Source organism: Camelus dromedarius, chromosome 8 (genome assembly GCF_036321535.1).
Source record: "Camelus dromedarius isolate mCamDro1 chromosome 8, mCamDro1.pat, whole genome shotgun sequence".
Classification (NCBI taxonomy): Eukaryota; Metazoa; Chordata; class Mammalia; order Artiodactyla; family Camelidae; genus Camelus; species Camelus dromedarius.
The window spans coordinates 19,937,673-19,961,084 of NC_087443.1; the positions used below are offsets into that span (position 1 = coordinate 19,937,673).

General features: G+C 42.5%; 1 protein-coding gene across 6 annotated transcripts in view; it reads right to left on the reverse strand.

The window, feature by feature from the left end:
* WDFY4 (WDFY family member 4) overlaps positions 1-23,412 on the reverse strand; it is a 267,352-nt gene that overhangs the window by 78,697 nt on the left and 165,243 nt on the right. For all 6 annotated transcript variants that reach the window (XM_064487947.1, XM_064487946.1, XM_031460981.2 and 3 more), the window contains exons 40-43: positions 14,430-14,507; positions 8,149-8,355; positions 6,766-6,817; positions 3,988-4,151 (exon numbers count right to left, since the gene is read on the reverse strand). In XM_064487947.1, the coding sequence (XP_064344017.1) occupies positions 3,988-4,151; positions 6,766-6,817; positions 8,149-8,355; positions 14,430-14,507 (501 nt within the window). The remainder of the gene's footprint in view (positions 1-3,987; positions 4,152-6,765; positions 6,818-8,148; positions 8,356-14,429; positions 14,508-23,412) is intronic.

Below are 23,412 nucleotides of genomic sequence, written 5' to 3' on the forward strand. Positions count from 1 at the left end.
GAGGTCCCATCTGCCCCACCAGCCAGCAGGGCCTGCTCCAGTAAGGGTTCTTCAGTCTAGACCTGACCCTGCTCGCTCTTCCAGCCCATGGATGTCCTCAAGTTCCAGGGCCTGCTTCCCTCTGCACCTCCCTGCCTCGTGCTTTACATTCAGGGACCTCACCACACATCATCCAGGTACCAAACCCAGCAACTTCCCTCTTCCCCACTAAACACTGGCTTTTGTACTGGGCACAGAACTCCTAGATGGGACCTATTCCAGCTGGTCAGGTTTCTTATGGGCTCTACTCTGACCCTCTGTCTCATCCTCCACTAACTCAGTAAGACAAGAGACTCATTCAGACCTGGCGTGTCCCATTTGGCCCAAGCACTCACCAAGCGCAAGCCCAGCCCCTGCCGTTCCCAGCCTCACCGGCTCCCAGGAGCATCCTGCAGGCGGCCAGGGCTGGGTGTGAACAGGAGCTCTTCCTCATTTGCACTGACAGGCTCTCTCCCACTCGTTCGGGGCCATGGCTTAGGTACCAGGGTTCATATCCCACTCCTCCCTCCTTCTTAGAATAAATCCTAAGGGACTACTAAAAGAAGAGCCACAGTCACGGTGATAACAGTGGACACAAGCCACCAAGCACTCCCCCAGGGCCAGGGCCAGAGTTTGGGGCAGGGACACACAGTGTAAGCGGTGGAGGTAGGACTGGGACCAGGCTTGAGCCTCTGCCCACCCTGCTACCAGGAAGCCTGTCCCCGGCTGGCCCTGGCCATTCTTCTAGACCTGCTTCTCCAGGGAGCAGGTATTCCTAGGGGTTTGGTTCCACTGATCCTGCAAGAACTCAGGCTGAGTCAGGAGACAATCTCTCTTTCAATTTACCAAAGTCAGAGGCAACAAGCGCAACTCAATGAAATGAAATCAAAACAACTTGCTCAAAGAACGATGTCTTGATAGTGTCAAGAACTGCCTTTCCTTGCAGCTGCTCAGCCCCCCATTTCAGGGAGCTGACACTCCTTTGACCCCCACCTCCCACCCAAGCCGGCCCCTCCCAGCACTAAGTGGAAACAGGCCAGCTCAGGCCTCAGCCCATGCTGGGTTTCACATGCTCCTGTCTGCACAGCCTAGGGTCCCTGCCACCACAATGAGCCACACGCGGCATTCTGACAGCTTCCTACTGTGTGACGTGGGGATCCAGAAGGACCAAAGTTTAAGTACAAGGCAGTGGAGGATGGGAAAACAGCCTCTTCCTGGTCCTGGCCCGCCTCTCAGAGGCTGGGAAAGTCAGTCGCCTGTGGGCTTCAGGCTCTGGCTCCCCTGGCAAGGCCCCTGAGTTGCTGGGTGGGACAGTTAGCAAAAACAAGGCTCTCCGAGACCAGGACAAGCACCAAAGGCGAGTACCAACTGCACCAGCCAGGCAGGACTAGCTCTGGCTGGGACTCTAAGCTCCAGACCTCACCCTCAGCCCAGCCCAGTCAGGGCGGGAACCACCCGGCTAGTCTTGGGAAACACATGGGAGTCAGGTCATCTGCAGAAGAGCTCTTCGTGGAAGGTGAGGACATGGACTAGGTGAGATGTGGACCCTGAATGATACCACACATGGCAGGAAGTATTTGGGGACAAAGATGTACCCCCAGGAGCCTCGTCCCTGGTTATCCCATCAAATACTAGACAAGGTGCTACTTGAAGGGCTTGAAATTAAGATTGCAAATCAGTGGAATTTAAAATAGGAGATTATTCTGGATTATCTGGTGGGTCCAGTGTAATCCCATGAGACCTTAGCAACAGAGAGGAAGTTAGAAAGAGTTGGTGGGAGAGATGATGGAAGCCAGAGGCAGAGGGGAGACGAGGCAGAAGAGGGTCAGAGAGTCCACAGGGTGAGATGGCCATGACTTGTAGCTGGCTTGAAGTTGCAGGAAGGGGACCTCTAGGCAAGGGATGTAGGTGGCTTCTGGCAGCTGAGAATGACCCCTGGCGGACAGCCAGCAAAGAACCAGGGACCTCAGTCCTATGGAAGCATGGAACTGAATTCTGCCAACACCTGAACGAGTTTGGAAACATGTTCATTCCCAGAGCCTCGAGAAAGAACACCTTGGTTTCAACCCTGTGAGACTCTAAGCAAAAACCTGGCTGAGCCATGCTGTGCTCAGACTTTTGGGATAAATGTGTAGTGCTTTAAGTCACTAAGCTTGTGATCATTTGTCACAGCAGCAAAAGAAAATTAACATACCACATAACACCAAAGCATCGCTTCCTTCTTATCAAAACAATAAAAAGAACCGATATGGGGACAGATGACATATAATGCAATATTTCCTTATCCTATCAGGAAGGTAGATGGGATGGCTGGGGCTCCATCATCTGTTGAACGTGCATCCTTCATAGCAGGACTTCTCACCTTGGCACTACAGGCATTTGGGGCGAAGTGATTACATTCTGCCGTCCCGAGCCCACCAGATGCCAGCAGCACCCCCTCCTCACCACGTCATGCCAACCAACGTTGGCAAATGTCCCTCAGGGAACTGTCCCCTGCTCAGCATCACTGCTTTATATGATCCTTTAAGGGTATTAGGCAAAGAAGAGTTTTTATAGTAATAAAGCATTGATCTCTTAGCTGTTTTCAATTGAGTGGGCATTTACTAAATATCCATTTACCCAAATGAATGTATTAATATATGCTATGTCCAAGAGGTCACCAGCTGTTATTACTCAGGGGCTGGACATTATGCATATACATACACACATATATAAATATGTATGTTTTGATATCCATTTTTTAAACTTTCACACAGGATTACTTCTGTAATCGAAATAAAATGAATGTGAATGTAATACATCATTATCCACCAGTATTTACCGAATGGCTTCTCCGGTCCTGCCTGTGGTTAGGCACCTGGGGGGGGTCCCTCCGTTAAGGGGCATGGGTGCAGTGAGAGAGGCTGACAGGTGAAGTGAGGAAGGTTAGCCTGTGTGCCGGGAGCAAGGGAGCAGTGGAGACAGCGATGTGAGAGAGACCAGTTCTCCAAGTCTCAGACTGGGGACTGGTCAAGATGGGCTTCAGGGAGTCAGCTGCCCGGAGTCTAGCGTGCAAAGCGCTGCAGGCAGCCGAAGCAGCAGGAGCGAAGGCCTGGTGGCGAGGTGTGTCGGGGACTTGCAGGTGCACTCTGTCTGAAAGCTGCGGGCTAAGCAGGTGTAAGGATGGAGCTGCTCCAGGACTGCGTCGCTTTAACTGTTACCCAAATCTGAAAGCAGCTAAGCAGCTTGGCCAAAGTTCTGCCACTGTCCATCTGGCCGATGCACTTCAAGGCAGCCCTTCTACCCAACCCCCTCCAGGAGTCTCTGCAAGGAACCTGCCTCTGGAAAGGACACACCAGCCCTCCTCCGGTCATACCAAGGGGACGTGCACACCTGGGCTCCCACAACCCAGCTCCAGTCTCTGCTAACTGGCCCAGCCTGCCTCCTGGCCATGCACACTTCATCTCCGGGTCCACCCTTCTGAGGGCTGACAGTGTCACAAGTGTGCTTCCCCAGGCCTGAGTGGAGGCCAAGGGGAGCTGGTATCAGGGTGGTGAGTGTGGGGACAGCTGGGACATATGGGTCAGGATATTCAAACACACCCACCAGGACCCCACACTCAAGCTGTGGGGTGGACCCCTCAGGGTGGTCAGGCTGTGAGCAGGAGGCCAAGCTGCTGAACGACAGGAAGGCCAAGAATTCTAAACTTGAAGCCTGACTTGTAAAGGTCAGTGTGGGACATTAGGATGTATTTTACTTAACAGTTCATTAGCTTGACTTGCATCTTTCAAACATCCTGATGCAGGCTGCATGGACATTTGCACCCTCGCTCTGGGACCATGAGTTTAGGAGCGCGCTGTTGTTTTTGCTCATTGATTTTTTTTTTTTTTTTGATGGTGAATGGAGATATCGTCTCCCACGTGAGTGCAGAAAGCTTACTTCTCCCATGTCTGAGCATCTTTAAAGAATAATGGTGACAGGCTGTGTTACCTTTTCATGATCCAGAAGCTCCTGTAAAATGACTTGTCTTTCCCAGCACAGCTCCAGGAAATCTTCGGAGTGCAGACTTTCGTGTAAGGCCGGGAAGAAGGTCAGCTGGGTGCAGTCTGTCGCCTCTTCTCCCTCGCTCTCAGCCTCCTTAGCTGTCAGCTCATCTGCAGCAGCAGAAAGGGACACTGGGTTTGAGCCTGAGCCGCCAGAAGTCACGAGGGATGGTGTGCAGCCTGGGCCCGAGTCCCTGGGAGGAACTGTCGGGTTTCAGGGCAGCTGTGAACGGTGTGGATCCCAGCAGGACCCTCACTGTTTCCGAAAGTGGACACACCCTTCTGACCCCGTGGTGTGGTGACCACACCTGCAGGTTGACGCCCTCTGGAAGGTGAGCCCGGCGCCTGGCTGCTCTCCAGTGACCACCAGGCTACGTTTCAGAATTCACCTCCATTAATCAGGAAGGCAACTGCCTACAGGGTCACCCGGGAATTGCTTTTTCTGAACTACATTTTGTTAACTCCATTAAAAGAATGAGTTTCTCAGAAACCTCTAATTACAGAAGCACTAATCTTCTTATTGTAAAAAACTGGAAGCATGTGAAATTGGGAGACATTCAAAAATTGGGAGAGATAAAATAAATATCAGCCATGTCCCCAGAGAGGGTGCTACTAACAGCAGCATCTACTTGATGAGCACTCCCTGTGCTGGGGACCTGAAGGACATGTCTCCTCTAGTCCTACCGAGGCTGTAGATTCCACTTCATCCTCACTCACAGGTGAGGGAGTGGACAGAGGCTAAATGTTTTGCTCAAGGTCATACAGCTACTAAGAACTAGAGGCGGAGTCTGAACCAAGTCTCTCTGAGCCCTGACACTGACCTTTCCACCTCTAGGCTGTGTGTCTTCACCGGCCTCAGTCTGGCTTACTTCTGACATCTTTTTTGTACATATAAGTGTGTGCACACACATATGTAATTTTGGACGTGATAAGAATTAATGCTGAATTTATAGGTTCTCTTTTCTACATTTTTGCTCAAGATTACACCACGAGTAATTTCCCATTCCGTTCAAAGTTCTTAGAAAGCAACTTAAGCAGCTGTGTAATAATCTCTTGCAGAAATCTTCCATGATCACCCGGCCTATCTCCTATTTTTCAGAGATACAACTAGTTTCTGTTTCCTGACGACCAAAATCTCCGGTGCTGCGATCATGTGTGTGCACATTGAGCCTCACTTCCTGCGGCTGCGCTCCTGGACATGTGCATTTGGGTGCCAGCTAGGCACATACCTACGTGGGTCCCCAGATCTTGTTCCTCCACCCTGTCCTGGGCATCCACCTGCCCGAAGCAGCACAATGCACGTGGCTGCAAAGTCAGGGTGCTACTGGCCATTTTCTTTGTGCCAAGATGCTCATGTTTTTGACCCCCCCTCCCACCTGAGAGGCTCATAGCTGGATGAATGAAAGTGCCCGCTGCTCACAGCAACAGCCATCACAGGCTCTCCTCCAGGCAGAGAAACACTGCATAGAGACAGGCACCCAGGAAGGAAGGCTGGAGAATCACAGCCCTCTCTTCTCCTCCACTGAGTTCCCTACTGGGAGCTGCGGGGTCCGTGCTGGAGACACAGAAGAGGCTTGGGGTCACAAGTGACCAGGGGCTCTGTATGAAGAGGGCGAGGGGACTTAGCAGCCCATGGCCCTAGTCCATGTGATTTTTACCACTGCAGCCACTCACTCTCAGAGGCGGGGCAAGCAGACTCTCCTTCTGACCTGGGGTTTGGGGGCTTGTGGTGGAAAGAAGAGAAACCCCAAAACAGGCATTACAATGTCATCCCAAGTCCTGTGCTACAATGGCACCCCCAAGTCAACCTGGGGTCAGAGCTCACAATCCTCACTTCTGGGCTTTGTTACTGCAGACTGACGAGACAGCAGGCTCACACAGAATCAGGTGCTGAGACACTAAATCACACACATCTGATCAGCTCCAGGAAGCTGTCGTTGGGGTAAAAGTATGGTATTAGCTGCAGCTCAGGATACAATGAAACTCACAGACAGGGGGCGTCTGAAGCACAAGGCAGAGTCTTTGGTAGAAACACAAAATTTGAAAGAGAGTGAGAGAGCAAGAGAGCGAGAAAGCCAGAGAGAGAGAGAGAGAGAGAGAGAGAGAGAGAGAGAGAGAGAGAGAGTGTGTGTGTGTGTGACGCATTCGGATGTGTTCGGGACAAAATGACCCTTGAAAATAAACAGGATTTTCAACATATTGACTCAACCAAATTCCTCCATGAGTATTACACAAAGCATAAGCATAAACATCCAAAATGATTCAAAGCATTTTTTTAATTGGGGAAATAATAATGACTATCATCTCCATCATTTCTATAATCAGAGAATTCAGCATAAGTATTAAATATCTATTCCACCCATTTTTGCTCTAACACATTTTACTGTTTTCCTCCTAAGTGTTCTGGGTCACATACTGAACATGTATTTGAATTTGTGGGGGTGAGGGGGACACCTTTAAAGTTTCCCTCATATTGCAAATTGATAGTTTCCCTGAAAAAAATTCTGATTGTTGAAACCTAAGTAAGAAATTCCTCCCCTAACGGAGTGTCCTGGATGGGTTCCTCTTCATTCTGGGGAGCCCAGAGACAGAAGCCCTTGCACTCATGACTTGAGATGTGCAGCGTTCTCTTTCTATGATATATTAACTTCATATCTTTAAGAGGATGTTAAATAAAGCCAAGAATTGGTTTAACTAGTAAATAAAAAATAGAAAAACTGAATACCTTGGTTTTCAGCATTCATTTGAGACACAGCACCATTTCTGTCTTGGCTTTCCTGAAATAAAGCCAAAGAGAAATTGAATCTGGGGTACCCCACCCAACCATTCCACAGATTCATAAACACACACACATGCATACGACCCCTTCAAATCACTCATACACTCAAGACTCAGACGAAAGGGAAGCCAAATGCCAAATCCTAGAGGACTGCAATAAAATGTAAGTATTAATGTTCCTAAGTCAAAGGGGAAAAAACCCACAATCTTCCATTAAGTAGGATTTACAGTAATTACTAAAGATGATGCCAGGTGGGAACTGACAGCATCTTGGATGTCTGTGGTACAGGCCACCCTGGAGAGGGGGACCAGGGACAGGGTCTGGAGCTGGACAGCCCAGAAGACCAGAGACCAGTTCCATAGCTGGCCTTTGGCCTTGTCAGCAGCATTATGGGCAGGTTTATTTTTCCTGCCTCCATTTCCTAAGAAATGTATTGAGGGAAAAGTACTATATACCACCATTTATTGACAATACATTAAAAATGTAAGTGTCTACTGAATAAGTGAAATGTAATTTTTCATTAGGTTTTATAAACCTGACATTACACACTGAAGAACCTTGCAATTCTAGACGGATGCAGAAGGAAATGTCTTGTGTTCCAGTGTTCAGAAACCTACTTTTTAGAATATCTTAAATCACGATTGTTCAATGAGGACACGAGATCCTATTAACAGATTCTTCTATATCTACTACCAACCCAAGGATGGTTCTCTATCCTTTAAAAGGCAAAAATGTAAGGCTGACAACAGAGAGTCCAAGCTCCATTACAGCAAACTTCCAGAGACTGCCCAGCTCCCGTTGCCTGGGAATCCAATCCAGCTTCTGGGTCATTTGGACTAAGTGGGTCACCGGCCCGAGCTTGCAGAAATAGCTGAGTTCAAGATGTTTTAAGTTAAGACAACAGGATTTGCTTGCACAGTAATGTCCTTGGTGGTGCTGGTTATGACCACACCACGGCACATAACTTGTGTGAGCAGACAGTGGCCATCACGTGGCTCTTTCCAAACACAGCATCCACATCACTTTACCTAAATTTTATGTTTGTCAGCCTGGTAGTGGGTCAGCGGTGTAGATATGAACCACTCGCTAACTCCTTCTTCCATTCATTCAGGCTGTACTTACAGCATCCCTTCTTGTACCCTGGGAGCTAGTCATTCTTTTCCTCTGGGAAGCAGCATCAGAAACACAGTACAGCTCTCCTACGGTCAATTGCAAATGTTCTCGCTCCTACCTGCCCATGTGAAGCACTCTCGATGAAAACAACATCAGATGCTAAAGTGAACATTTCCTGCCGGGAAGCATCCTTGTCTCGTCTCATCTAACCCTTACCTTGAGCCTTTCTCGGCGCCGGGCCTCCAGCAGGGACAAGCGTCGGATGCGCTTCCTCATGCGAGCCGGCCCTTCTCGCCAGTCCAGTTCCCACTGGGAGCAGGGTGTGGCTTCTGCCATCTGGCCCCACAAGCCCAACTCCCCAAAAAGCTGCTCCTGGATCCTGGCCCAGGCGGTGGCTGCCTTGATGTTGTCACATCTCCGCCTCTGGGAAGGAGAAAAGTGCAGTGTCACCCCAGACACATTTCTTCACTGGCTTGGCCCCCAACCTCCTGGGTGAACAGACCAAGGCCCGTATAACTGAGGAAAATGACCCCCAGAAGTAGCCCCAAGCACCTGCAGGTGGGGTAGCGTACTCTCTGGAGCCAGGACCAGGCCAGGAGAAGTAATCAATTTGTCAGCTTGGAGGCCATTTAATTCAGCTCAGGGAAGGAGAAAACCATCTGCCCTTTGGCCTTCAGAGCCATGTGACTGCCAGGTCACAGAGTCCCTAAGGTCCCCATGCTGTTCATCAGAGTGATAGGATGGACACAGACCCTCAGCACAGCCCTACCCTTCCAAGTGGACCAGGAATTTTGCCACGGCCCCTACCCTTCAAAATGACGCTGAAAACACTCCTTCTAGTGTCTAGACTGGCGATGCGGTGAGAATGCTCACAGAAGCTAAAACCTTTGACATTAATTAAAATAACCCCACCTAGTATCAATGAACTCCTCATGGTGTGCACAGGTGGCACCTGACTGTTACACCTTCTGCTGAAGTATAACTCACACCTTCTACAAGATACGTCAACACTCCTAACCTGCATTTGTATGCCACGCTGAGGTTCCGTACCTCACCTGTCAAGGAAACAGTCCAATTCAGTCTGGACAGCAGAATCAACTTTGTCTGCAGCATGAACTTTTGCAATTATTTAAATATTTGATGGCATGCACCCTACATTTTCATTTTCATTTTTCAGAAAACTGAAAGGTGACAGTTTTAATAACATGAAGCAGACCTCATAAACTTTGCGGCAAGAGGAACGAAATGCACTGTCATGCATTAGGCTGAGCCCCACACTCACTCTTTCTCATTTCCTCTACACGGTGACACCATGAGTGCAACTTGGTGTTTGAAAATGTTTTCTATTATCCTCATGAGGAAACCAAATCTAGAGAGGAAGGTATAGCTCAGTGGCAGAGCATATGCTTAGCATGCACAAGGTCCTGGGTTCAGTCCCCAGGATCTTCATTAAAAAATAATAATAAATTAAAAATAAATAAATAAAAATAAAAACCACCACTGTGTTAGACAGGAAGAAAGGAAGAAAGAAAAACCAAGTCTAAGAGAGGAGAAGTGACTTCCCCAAGGACCAACAGGTGACTGGGCTGAGATCAAAACCCAGTCTGTCTGATTCCAGAACCTTCGCTTAAGCCTGCATGCTTTAACTTCTTTCCGGGGGACTTTGTATCATTCCAATCATTGGTATGATTCCAATCATTCCAGTAACTTGTGATTTCTGGTATTACTTCAAAGACTGACAGACTTAGATCTAGATAAATCCTGTAAATCCAGGCCATTCTGAATTGATAAATGGTTCTCAGAACTTGACAATTCGCACAAAAACAGGACAGCTGGTATAGTGCTCAGCACCTGGTCTTTGGTGTCCAATGAACCTGGGTCGTCACCACATTTCTGCTCCTCACTATCTGTTTAACCTAAAGGAGACTCAGCTTCCCATCTGTCAAATTTGGTTAGTAATATTACCACCATAACAGAACCATGGGTTTATGTAACTATCAAGTGAGACAATATTTTCTGGAGTTTATTACGCTGCCTTACCCAGCTTAATCAGTTAGTATTATTATTGTGAATAAAGATCCTACTTCAAAACAAAATTGCTTTGTTTCTCCACAGTTCTTAAATTCACATGTGAAATAGTTACTGCATTTTACAAGAATGCCAATTGGTTAATAGAAAACTCCAGAAAAATAATGACTATCCGAAGCCTTTTATAGGAATTTGGTTATATGAAATGAACACTTGTTTGGGGAAAACATTTCAGCTCTTTGGAGACTGTTGCTGTGTTTGAGCTTCATAAAGGATGAACAATCCCCAGCTGTTCAGTTGTCCACCCAGGGGCTTCAAATTAGTCTTTTAAGAGTGTTCTTTTCACCCCAATCTCCACGTATGCAGCCTTGAGATTCACGGCTGCTTGAGTCTTCATCACAGGACAAATCAAATTTGTTGTCTTGAATATCTGCAGCCAGACAGATGTGTGTCAGCGGCGCAGTCCCTCAGAGATGAATGATTGTTTAGTCTGTGACAGAAGGCTACGTGTGGTCACCCCAGGACAGAGGACGTGAGATGACCAAATAAACTGAAGTCCTGAGTCCCTGCACCTGCAAGGTGTGCTGTAACGCCCGTGTTTCTGCATAAGGTGAGGTCCTCTTTCAGTTCAAACCCTGAGTGGGCCAAATGCCACACTGGATGGAGAGGCACGGATGCTGGTGTGTTAGAGGCAGCTATGATTCTCGGCCGAATAGAAACTCTGGGGTAGCATCACTGAGACTTTCCTCTTGGCAGCCAGCCCTTCCCTACTTCCAGTCCCCAGTGCTTGGACGGCTGACCCCAGGCCTGGCTTCAGGGGTGGTGAACGGCTGTAGGATGGGCTAGTGGGCATCATTCCCTGGGATGGGGACGGGTGGTCTCTAGGGCCCATACAGGGAAGACGGCAGAGAGGTGGGTGTGTACATGTTCAAGGTTGCCCACCCCTGATCCCGGGCAACCTTGTGTGCATCAGGAAAAGGCACCTGATGTATCTGCAGCTGAGCCAGATACAGCCTACTGGCAGGCCACTCAACAACAAAACAGTCCCTCTGTGATTTCTCATCCTTCACAGGAGCCCCGTCTCGTTCCAGGATGTACAGCCTGGGGAACTGAGCATGAATTCACTCCAGCCTCACACGTGCTCTCCTTCACCTGCCCTGCTGCCTCAAACATATTAGTAATCTCATACCTCTGTGTGTGTGTGTTAGTGTGAGCGTGTGTGTGTGTGTGTGTGTGAAAGAGCGAAAAGAAAGAGGAAGAGAGGACATGGGTTCCTTAGAACAGAGTTTGAATACCTGGATCCAACTCTTCCTGAAGCCTGATCTTCTCCTGGATCTTGCAGTAACACAAAACATTTCATTTATTGCCTAAGCTAGTTTGAATTGACTTTCTGATATTTATATCTGAAAGAGCTGTGACCAAATCTTAATGAATGTATAGAGACTGAGCAAGAAATGGAAACAGCCTGTTGGCCCCCAGAGCCGAAAGAGCATGGGACAGCCTCTTGCACACTAAAAGAAAGGCCATTTCTGGGGTGGAAGGCATCTTGCAAAGAGCTTTAACTAGTGTTTAAAAAAAAAAAACAGCACAGAATGAGGTATATCTGTAAGGTATGAGGAGGACTCAGGGGGAGAACAGGTGGTCTGGGGATATTACAGAGCAGAACCAGAGCAGCTGGACCACAGACAAGAGAACAAATAGAACTGGAAATGGCACAGAGGCATCTGGGCAGGGCCAGAGTAGAGGCACCTGTTTTTGCCACTGCTTCTGGGATGATGAGAAATCTGGGAGATTGAATATCAGAACTGCATGATTTGCTGGTGATGGGATGATGCTTGGATTAACTTCCAGGACACTGGGTGACACTGTCTCCTCACGCTGCAAGCACCTGCCGGCTCCAGCGAGCTCTCGGGTGTAGGTAAACAGGTTACACGCCGAGTTAGAAGAGTTTCACACAAACTATTGCTGAGAGCCGTGCGGGCTGGAGCCCCGGAATTTCATTATCTCCACCCTCTTGGGAGGACCTCACTGAGTGTGCTTCGGAGAAACTGTCCTTGAAAACTATGGCATATTTCACAAACCTGATTTCTTTCCAGAACTTGGACTTGACTTCTCTGGAAGTGGGTTGGGGCCCGCACTGGGAAAGTGTGCTGCTCCTTAAGAGAAATCGGGGTGAATGCTCCAGACCCCATTATCTCCGTCAGATGGTGATTACATCTACATTCCTTTAAACATTGAAACAATCTGTCTTAAATATTTAAACACTTGGAAAGTATCCTTCTGGATTAGCCTCAAATGCTGATTTTCTCAAAAACACCTCACTCGACAGTAAAATTCTGTGCAGCTTTCTCAGGTGCCCTCCGAGCCCTAGTCAGGCCAGCTGCTGAGAACGAGCCAGGCTGATGTTTCTGGGGGCTGGATCCCTGCTTGCCCTCCGGGCTCAGAGCCTCTGCTGAGGTGCTGCCCTTCCTGATGAACTTTCAACCCTTCAAATTCCAGCAGAAATCCATGAAGTACCACAGAGCACAGCTCTCCTAGCCATGACCAAATCTTCCAGGCTTTTCCAACCACTGAAGGAGAAATGGTCACAATCTAGGTGATGATGTGGAAGTTTAGATAAAGAACTCCCTCTGTCCTGAAATGGACCAAGTGTGATAAGGATATCCATAAAGAAAGAACTCAGTCCTAAACGAGTCATCTTATTTTCCCCGCAATGGCAACTGAATTTATTAGCAGTCTTGCTAGTCCTGAATGAGGTTGGTGAATGCAGGTAGGGAGGCACTGACATGCAAGGGCCTGCCAAGGAGTACAGATAACACGTAAAGATACGCCAGCAAGACATCTACCCAGCCGTGTACCCCCAAACCTCCTCCCCCACCCCTGCTGTGTCTGATAAACTGCCCATCTCCTTGCACAGCACAGCCTGGGAGGCTGTGTGGCTAGACTGTGTGCTTCTGCGTGCCAGCTGCATGTCTCACAAATCCTTATTCCCAGGGGCACATTGTGGGCTCCCAGACAAGCATATATGGGAGGAATCAGACCACGTTCCTTGCTGACGTTGATCACAGCCTGTTTTGCTTCCCTTGAACTTGGGAACTCCTGTTTCACCATTCTTTGAGCCCCCGTCTGACCCCAGGCGCGCTCAGTGGTTCCTGATACCCCCCTGCTCCTCTCTTGGTGGTAGAGCACCCTAGTACTGGCCTTGTCGCCCTGAGTTTGGCTGTTTCTTTACTCTTGGTCCCAGTACTGCATGTAAAGAACCTCTGAGGCAGAGCAGTGTCATGACCGTCTCTGCCTCTCCTATACCTGGCACAGGCTTTGGCACAGAGAAATGGTAAAGTAAAAATATAATCTGTGAAGTTTTAATACTATTGTTGTGGTCTATCATTAGCAAGCATTATAAATTTTGTTAACAACAATAACACTGGCTAAAAATGAATGTCCTAGCCATTTATTAACTACATATGGGACATCTATTCCCTGCCAGCCACGGAATGAGCCTTTCCCTGCTCATTCTTTAATCTTTACAGATAGGCAGTATTATCCCGCCTTAAAGATGGGGACTCTGAGGCTCAGACTGCAGGCCTAGGAAGAGGCAGGCCTGAGATTCAAATAGAGATCCCACTAGCATGAGAGCCAGCCAGCCAGCCAGAGCTCTTGAGCTCGCCTGTACAGATATCACACCTGGAGAGCTGATTCCAGTATCTAAACCTGCCGTCATCAGTGGCAACCCATCGCCCTCAGGATAACATGCAAAACCCTAAAGCAGCAGCAAGCCCTCTGTGCGCTGGCCCTGCCTCACCTTTACCCTTGTCTCATCCCAGTTACCTCCTCTTCTCCCACGTAGCTGATGACACCAGTGCTTTCCTGACCCGGGAGCCTCACACATTCCCGCCCCTGAGTCAAAACCATTTCCTTAAAATGCTTTTTAGCTCTGATGCCTCCTTCTTCAGATTTTAACTTAGAGGTCACTTCCTTGGAGAGGGCCTCTGATCTGCTCAAATGAAATCCGCCCCGCCATGGTAATCTCCCACCGTATCGGTATTTTCCCTGCCTGTTGCGCATTCCAAGTTATGATGATCTGTTTATTTGTGCAGTGATTGAATGTCTAGCTCTCCTTTAGAGTGAAGCTCATGAGAGTGAGGCCCACGCCTGGTGTGTTCACAGTCATGCCCCTAGCTCCTAGCACAGGGTCTGCCACACCCTCGGCTCTCGGGGCCTATTTGCTAATTGGAGATTCAGTAGATAAGTGGATGGACACACTCACTGCCCATCTCCTCAGATGCTGACAGTGTGGGTACAAATCCCACTACACAGGTCACACTACGCAGGCAGGACTGAATTGCTAATGACCAATTATTGACTTAGCCAATTTCAAATTTAAACCGAAGGCCCTTGTGATTCTTTATTTCAAGTTCAAGGTGGACTCCGGTCTACTGTGCAGAGAAAGGCACTGTCCTGTCTCTTACCTGTACGTGATCTTTGTATAGGGATGCGTAGAGTTCCTGACCTCTTCGTCTATAGTTCTCAATACATGACACAAAATCCTGGAGAAGAGAGAAGACAAGTCAGAGCTAATGGCAGTTGTGAGTATAGAGGGGAGCTTCTCTGCTCTAACCAACTACCAGGGGAAGTGACAGCCACAGCACTCGGTGACCAGATCAGTCACACCCTCACGCATACACGTCTCAGCCATGCGGATACATTCACAGACACGTTTATGGGTCACTTCAATCAATTTGAATGAACTGAAGTTCATGTTTATGGGTTACTTCCACTTCCAGCTGTGATGAACTAGCTTATAGTAGATAAATATTCCTCTCAAGAATAAGTAGAAAAGCTAGATTTGAATATACTTTAAGACAGCAGAGAGCTACCAAGAGAGCCAAGACTCACCAAGATGTGCCCAGTGTCCAATATCTATGTTCTCCCCTCCCCCCAAGATATTAGCAAGTAGGCAAATAGCACAAGAGGCTGAGAAACTGAGCAGAAAGTGGTGGCTGAGAAGCAGAGAAGCCTAACAGAGTTTTTGGAAGTCTCAGGTGGCCAAGAAGACAAAACTGGAGTCCAGGTCAACCAAGGCCTCCAGAACATAAGGAATCAAGAGGACAGAAAGAGGACAGTAAAGAGAAACAGGCCCAGCTTTCTGCATCAGTGTTCCTCTTAAAGCAACTGCCAATTCATACACAGCAGGGGTGCTGAGAGGCTGAGGAGGTAAGTAAAGTTCCAGCAGTCTCAGTCTGTAGAAGCCAACAGGAGGAGGCCTCGCCTCGTGGGTTCTCTGAAGGGCCGCATAATAGAAACATGCAGGAAACAGACCAGGCCTTACAAAGCCAAGACTCAACTTCCAATAAGCTCAATCTCTGAGTACACTATAGTGATGCGCCCCTACCCCCAAAACATGCAAGAAGACAAAAAAAAAGTCCCCTCTGGAGAAGGGTCACATCATCTGAAGCCTCTAATCAAGGATTTTTATACACAATGTTCAGCAGTCAAGCAGAAATTATTAGATATGCCCATAGAAAGAAGCAACAGAAAAACAAACAATAAAAACATAACCAAAGGTACCCAGATATTAGAGTCATCAGACATGGACCTTAAAATAATGCAAATAATATGGTCCAAAATGCAATATGGAGAATTTTGCAAGAGACATGAAATCTATGAAAACCATCCAAATAAAAATTCTAAATCTGTACAGTGAATTAATTGAAATTAGAAATTCCATAGGTGCAGGGGGGAGGGCATAGCTCAAGTGGTAGAGTGCATGCTTGACATACACAAGGTCCCAGGTTCAATCCGTAGTACCTCCTCCAAATAGAAATGAATGAATAACCAGCCGCTCCCAAAAGAAATTCCATAGGTGAGTTTAACAGCAGGGTGGACACAACTCAACAGAGGATGAGTGAACTTGAAGAAATATTCTTGCTAACTATGATGAGACGAAAGTATGAAAAATACAAGAAAGATAGAGTTATGTAATATATTATGTAATATTAGTAATATACATATGTAATATGTAGAAAGTATCTAACATATGTGGAATTGTAGTCTCAAAGATAGAGAAAGAATGGGTCAGAAGCAATATATGAAAAGTTAACGAGCATTTTCCCAAATGGATGAAAGGCATCAAGTCACAGGCTTGAGAAATTCTACCAAATTAGGAGCTTGAGATTAACAGATACACATTACTCACTATAAAACAGATAAACAACAAGGATCTACTCTATAGCATAGGGAACCATATTCAATTTCTTATAACAACATACAATGGAAAAGAATCTGAAAAAATATATACGTGTGTATATGTATAACTGAATCGCTTTGCTGTACACCTGAAACTAACATCATAAATCAACTACACTTCAATAAAAAACAAAATTAAAAAAAGAAATTCCATAAACCTGAAACAACAAAAATGCAAATAAAACCACACATAAGCCTATCATAGTAAAACTGCAAAAACAAAGACTAAGAAAAAAATAATTTAAAAAAATTGGAAAATATTTTAGACTAAATTAGAATGAAAAATGACATAATGAAGCATATATGTTAGAGCTAAAAATTTTTGTGGGAATATATATATATATATAAAATGAATGTAAATTTAAGCCTATAAATTAATCATGCATATCAAGAAATTTGAAAAAAATTAAAACCTAAGAAAAATAAATTAAAAGTCCCCCAGAAAGTCTGATAAGAAACAAAGAACTAGGCAAAATTTACCAGGGACAGGAATGAGGAAAGGAGGTATCATTTAAAAAGTCATTACGAATAGTTTTACGCTAATACATCTGAAATTTTGGATGAACAAGAGACATTTCCAGGAAAATACAGCTTGTCAAACTTGATACAAAATGAAACAGAAAATCTGAATTATGCAATGTCTATTACAGAAACTAAATCCATAAATAAAACTCTTCCCACAGAGAAAATTTCAGGACGAGCATAAATGAGAGTGAGAGGATGGGGGAGAAACTTTGAGGAAAAAAAGTAAATCAAATTCAGCAATATATAAAAGTATAATGTAGCACACACATAATTGGATTCATTCCAAGAATACAAATTGACATGAAGATTGAAAAACATTGAACATGATTTGCCGCATTTATGAATTAAGGGAGAAACATCACATGATCTTCTCAACAGTTTGGAGAAAGCATTTCATAAAATGCAACAGCCATTAAGAATAAAAAGTCTCAGCAAATTAAAAGAAGAAAACTTCCTTAATTTGATCAAGGACAGCTGCAACAAATATGAAGCAAGTATTATATTAGCTTTACCCTGCAATCAGAAATGAGAGAAGAATGTCTACTATCACTGTTTGTAGTCAATATTTTAATGAGGGTACTAACCAGTGCAATAGAAAAAGGAAAAGACATAAAAAAGTACAAGGTTTGAAAGGAAAAATAAAACTAAAATTACTCATAGTAAACACTATTCTGTACACTAAAAATGAAAAAATACCCATAGATAAACTATTATAATTAAAAAGAACTTTAGCAAGATCTATTAACACAAAATGTTACTGTATTTGTATATGCTAACAACAAATAATTTTTAAAAAGTATTTTAAAATTATAGACTAATTGCTTTTGTATTAAAAATATCAAATACTTAGAAATAATTTAATGAGAGATGTTCACTTATATGTGGATCTAAAAAGTAAAACAAAAAAAGTATATATATAACAAAACAGACACAGACCCTCAGATATAGAAAACAAATTAGTGGTTACCAGTGAGGGGAGGGAAGGAGGGAGGCGCAAGATAGGGGTATGGGATTAAGAGATGCAAACTACTATGTATAAAATAGGTAAGCAACAAGGATATATTGTATAGCACAGTGAATTATAGCCATTATCTCGTAATGAATTTTAATGGAGTATAATCTGCTAAAAAATCTGAATCATAATGTTGTGCACCTGAAACTAATATAATATTATAAATCAACTATAATTCAATTAAAAATAATAAATAAGATTAACATTAAAAAAACTATAAATGTATACCTGCTCTCCTCTTTTTTTCTCTCAGCTTATTTAAAAGACATAAAATTACATAAATGAATGATTATGAGAATGTATTGTTGAGTTTATAACATTTACAAGTGGAATATGTGTAATAATAATACCATTAAAGGGGGCAGGATTAAAGGTAAAGGGGTAACATTTCTCTGCCTCACTGGAATTAAGTTAGTATAAATATGAAGCTGATTCTGATGAGTTATGTGCATCTGGTAAATTTAGAGCAGCCACTAAGGAATAACTCAAAAATAACACTGAAAAAAGTATTAAAAATTTTAAATGCTACAGCATAATACCTTCAATTAATGCAAAAGAAAGCAGTAAAGATGAAGCAGAGACAAAAAAAGACATGACACATAAAAAACAAAAAGTAAAATGACATAAAAAGATATAAACTCAACCATATCAATAATAATTTCAAATATGAATGGAATGAACAATCCAATTAAAAGGCAGAGATTGTCAGATTGGATAAAAAAATAAACAAAATCCAATTATATGCTGTCTTCAGGAGACACACTTTAGAGTCAAAGATATAAACTGAAAGTAGAAGAATGGAAAAAGGTATATCATGCAAAGAGTAACTACAAGAAAGCTGAACTGGCTATACTAATAATAGACAAAAACTCTAAAACAAAAAATATAACCAGAGATAAAGAAGGACATTTTATAATGATAAAGGGTCAATCTGTCTGAAAGCTGTAACAATTATAAACATATACAACATATAAGCAAATATAAACACATAATGATTAGCAAAGCATCAAAATATATAAAGCAAAAACTTACAGAAATGAAGGAAGAAATAAACAATTCAATAGTAACAGTTGGAGATTTTAATGGCTCACTTTCAATATTGAATAGAGCAACTAGACAGAAGATCATCAAGGGAACAGAAGACCAGAACAATACTATAAACCACCCAGACCTAACGGACATCTATAGAACACTCCATCCAAAACCAGTAAAACATACATTCTTCACAAGTGTACGTGGACCATTCTCCAGGACAGAACATATACTAGGCCATAAAACAAACCTACAAAAATCTGAATAGACATAATACACAGTATGTTTTCTGACCACAATGAAATAAAATTAGAAATCAATTCACAGAAAGAAATTTGTTAAAATTAAAAATAAATGTAAACTATATAACACTCTTGAATAATCAATGGGTCAAAAAAGTGTTTCCTTATTCAAAAGGGAAAACTTTGAGATGAATGAATATAAAGAGATAACATACCAAAATGTATTGGACCTAGCTAAAACAGAGCATAGAAGAGAATGTGTAGTTGTGAATAGAGAAAAAAATACCTTAAATCAATATTCTAACCTATCTTAAGACACTGGAAAAAGAAGAGTAAACTAAGCCTAAAACAAGCAAAAGGAAAGAAATAATAAAGATTAGAGCAGGAAGTCATAAATTACAGAACAGAAAAACAACAGACAAAATTAATTAAACCAAAATCTGGTACTTTGGAAAGATCAAGAAATTGAGCAAACTAGCTAAATTTAAGAAAAAAGAGAGAAGACTCAAATTACTATGATCAGAAATAAAAACAGGGACATTGCTACTAGCTTTAAGAAATAAAAAGTATTATATTATAAAGGAATATCATGAGGAATAGAATGATGACACTATGATTATAAAGGAATATATCTGTTTGTTTTTCCCATTTTTCTGGCTTGGCTTTGCACTTTTTCCCCTTGGGACACTGATATCTTGACTCTATTGCCAAAAAACATCCCATCAAGGTCGTTTTTTGCCAATTACATGCCAATAAGTTAGATTTACTTAGATGAAGTAGACACGTTTAGAAAGACACAAACTACCAAAACTGACTCAAGAAGAAATGAACAGTCAAAATATACTTATAACAAGTAAAGAAATTGAATTAGTAATAATAATATTTTTTTAAACTACCCACAAAGAAAAGCCTAGGCTTAAATGTCTTCACTGCTGAAGCCTACCAAACACTTAATGAACAATTAATACTAATTTTCACAAACTCTTCCAAAAATTAGAAGGAACATTTCTCAACACATTCTCTGAGACCAGTATTATCCTGATAATAAAACCAGATAAATATATCACAAGAAAAACAAAATATACACCAATATTTCTTATACACAGAATGCAAAATCCTCAATAAAATACTAACAAACTGAATCCAGCAACATTAAAAAGAATTATACACCATGATCAAGTGGGATTTACCCCTGTAATGCAAAGTTGGTTTAACACCTGAAAACGATTAATGTAATATACACATAATCATCTCAGTAGACAAATGAAAGTGTCTGACAATATTTAACATCCTTTTATAAAAAAAAAAAAAAAAAACTAGGAAGAAAGAGAGCCTCCTCAACCTGATAAAAGGCATCCAGAAAAACCCATAGCTAATATCATACTTAGTACTGAAAAACTAGATGGCTCCCTCTAGCATCAAAAACAAGACCAGGATGTTCACTCTCACCACATCTAGTGAGCATTGTACTGGAAGTTCTAGACAAGGAAAGCAGGAAAGGAAGAGAAATAAAAGGTATCCAAATTACAAAGAAATGATCTCTTGTCAAAGAAAACATAATGCTATAGCATTTTACACCAAAAGCACAATTTACACACACATAATGAATTGGACCCCATCAACATTAAAAACTTTTGCTCTGCAAAAACCTGTAGGAATATGATATAATAATAAGCTATAATCTGGGAGAAAACATTTGCAAGCCATGTATCCATCAAAGGACTAGTATCTATAACATACATGAAATTTAACAGTAAAAACTTAAAACTCAACAGTAAAAAAAAAAAATTCCATTAGAATATGTGCAAAAGACATGAATAGACTCTTCACTAAAGTGGACACACAGATGGCAACAAAGCACATGAGGACTATGTTCTACATAATTATCCATTAGGAAAATGAAAATAAAAACTACAGTGAGATATCACTACACACCTATCTGAATAGTTAAGATTAAAAAATGACAACACCAAATGCTGGCGTGGATACTGAGAAACTCGATTACTCATATATTACTGATGGGAACGTATGGTACACACTCTGGAAAACACATCAGTAGACTTTTCAAAATCTAGATGCCTACCATAGGATCCAGCAGTTGTAAACCCTGGGGATTTATCCCAGCGAAATGAAGACTTACACTCACACAAAAATCTATACATGAATGCTTATAGAAGTTTTACTCATAATAGACAAAAACTGGAAACAATCCAGATGACCTTCAACAGGTGAATGAGTTAACAAACTGTGAAACATACTTCCATGGAATACTGTTAGACAATAAGAAGGCCTGGACGGTGGATACATGCAGCAACCTGGATGAATGTGCACAGAATTATGCTAAGTGAGAAAAGACAATCCCCAAAGGGCAACATCTTGTAGTGATGGAAATGTTCCTTGTGATACTGTATTACACTTCTGCAAGATGATACCAATGGGGGAAACTGAGTAAAGAGTACGTGGGATCTCTCTGTATTATTTCTTACAATTGAATGTGAATCTACAATTCTCAAAATAAAAAGTTTAATTTTAGAAAAGCCATTGAGGGCTCTATCTTTACCATTCAAAAACTAAAGTATTCACATCCAGAAAAGACAAATAACAACTATAAGTAAGTAAGATTTTAAAAAGAGACATTCAGTAGAAATTTTCTTAAAAGAAAAAAATTGAACTGGTACTTCATTTAAAAAAAAGGATGTCAATGGCCAAAAGACATATGAGAAAGTGGTCAACTTCATTTGCCATCTGAGGGATATAAACTAAAACCACAATAAGAATATCTAAATTCAAATAGGCTAATAATAGCACATTTTGATTATGATTTGGAGCAACTGGAACTCTCCTACCTTGCTGAATTGGTACAGCCATTTTGGAACATCGTTTGATAGTGTCTTAAAAGATGAATATACGCATACCCAGTGAAACAGCAATTTCATGCCTATATACATACTCAGCAGAAATTCACACGTGTGTTCCAAAAGACATGTGAAAGAATGTTCCTAACAGCAGTGTTTGAAATAGTCCCAAACTGGGAACAATGCAAATGTCCACCAGTAATAGACTGGATAAATAAATTATGCTACATTTAAATACTAAATCCTTTACAATGATGGTTCTTAAAGTGTGGTCCATGAATTCCTAGAGGTTCCTGATACCCTTTCAGGGAATCCGTGAAGTCAAAACTATTTTCAAAATACTAGGACATCTTTGCCTTTTTTCACCATGTTGCCATTTGCATTGACAGTTCAAAAGCCACAGTGAGTAAAATTAGTGTTGCAGCCCGAATCAGGGCATTGGCACCAACTGTACAGTAACCATTGTATTGCCGTCCTCACCACTAGAAACTCGTAAGGAAAAAAAAAATCTTACTTAAGAATGTCATTGATGCTGTATACTACAAACTGACACAACATTGTAAACTGACTATACTTCAATAAAATATATACATACAAAAAAAGAATGTCATTGATGAAACAATACAAATGGTTAATTTTATGAAATCTCAACCTTTGTATACACTTCTTTTTCAATAGTCTACGTGATAAAATGGGAAATCTGCATAAAGCACTTCTGAATATCAAAAATCATGACAGTCGTTTCAAGGAGAAGCACTTGTGTAATTGTTAGAGTCGTGAGCTGAACTAGCTGCTTCTGTCATAGAACATCATTTTTATTTGAAAGAATGACTGACAGACAAAATTACAGTTATGAAGACTTGGACATCTGGCAGATACTTTCTTGCAAATGAACAAAGTGAACCTGTCATATCAAATAAAACCACTGACAGTCTTTGCTGCCTATAATAAAATTTGAGCTTTCAAATTTCAGATATTAAAATGTTGGAAAACTTGTACCTTCCTCTGTGAGCTTGACAGTTTCCCAGTAGATAAATATTCTTCTGATAAGATTGGTGGTGCATGAATATGATTTTTCCACACTGCATAATAAAGTGTGTCAACATTTGGGAGACGTACAGAACTCAGGGAACCAATATTCCATGTTACATGCATGTTCCGATCCGTGTACAAATTATGTATGGGTTAAAATATCTATTCAAAGTGCAAGATAATTTATACATTTTAAGGTAACAGAGTACAAAAATTCCCCTGATTAAAGTTTCAAGTAACCTTTAAGAAACTACCAAAATTGTTGAATTTTGGTGTAGTATCAAAGAAGAATATAATTTTCTGAAAAGTCTATTAAAATTCTCCTTTCTTTTCTAACTACACATCTGTGAAAAGCCAGATTTTCTTCCCGTATTTCAATCAAAAAAAAAAAACACATACTACAACTGATTAAATAAAGAAGCAGGTAAGAGAATCCAACTGTCTTCTACTAAACCAGATAGATACTAAAGGAATTTGCAAAAATATAAAACACTACTACTCTTTTCAC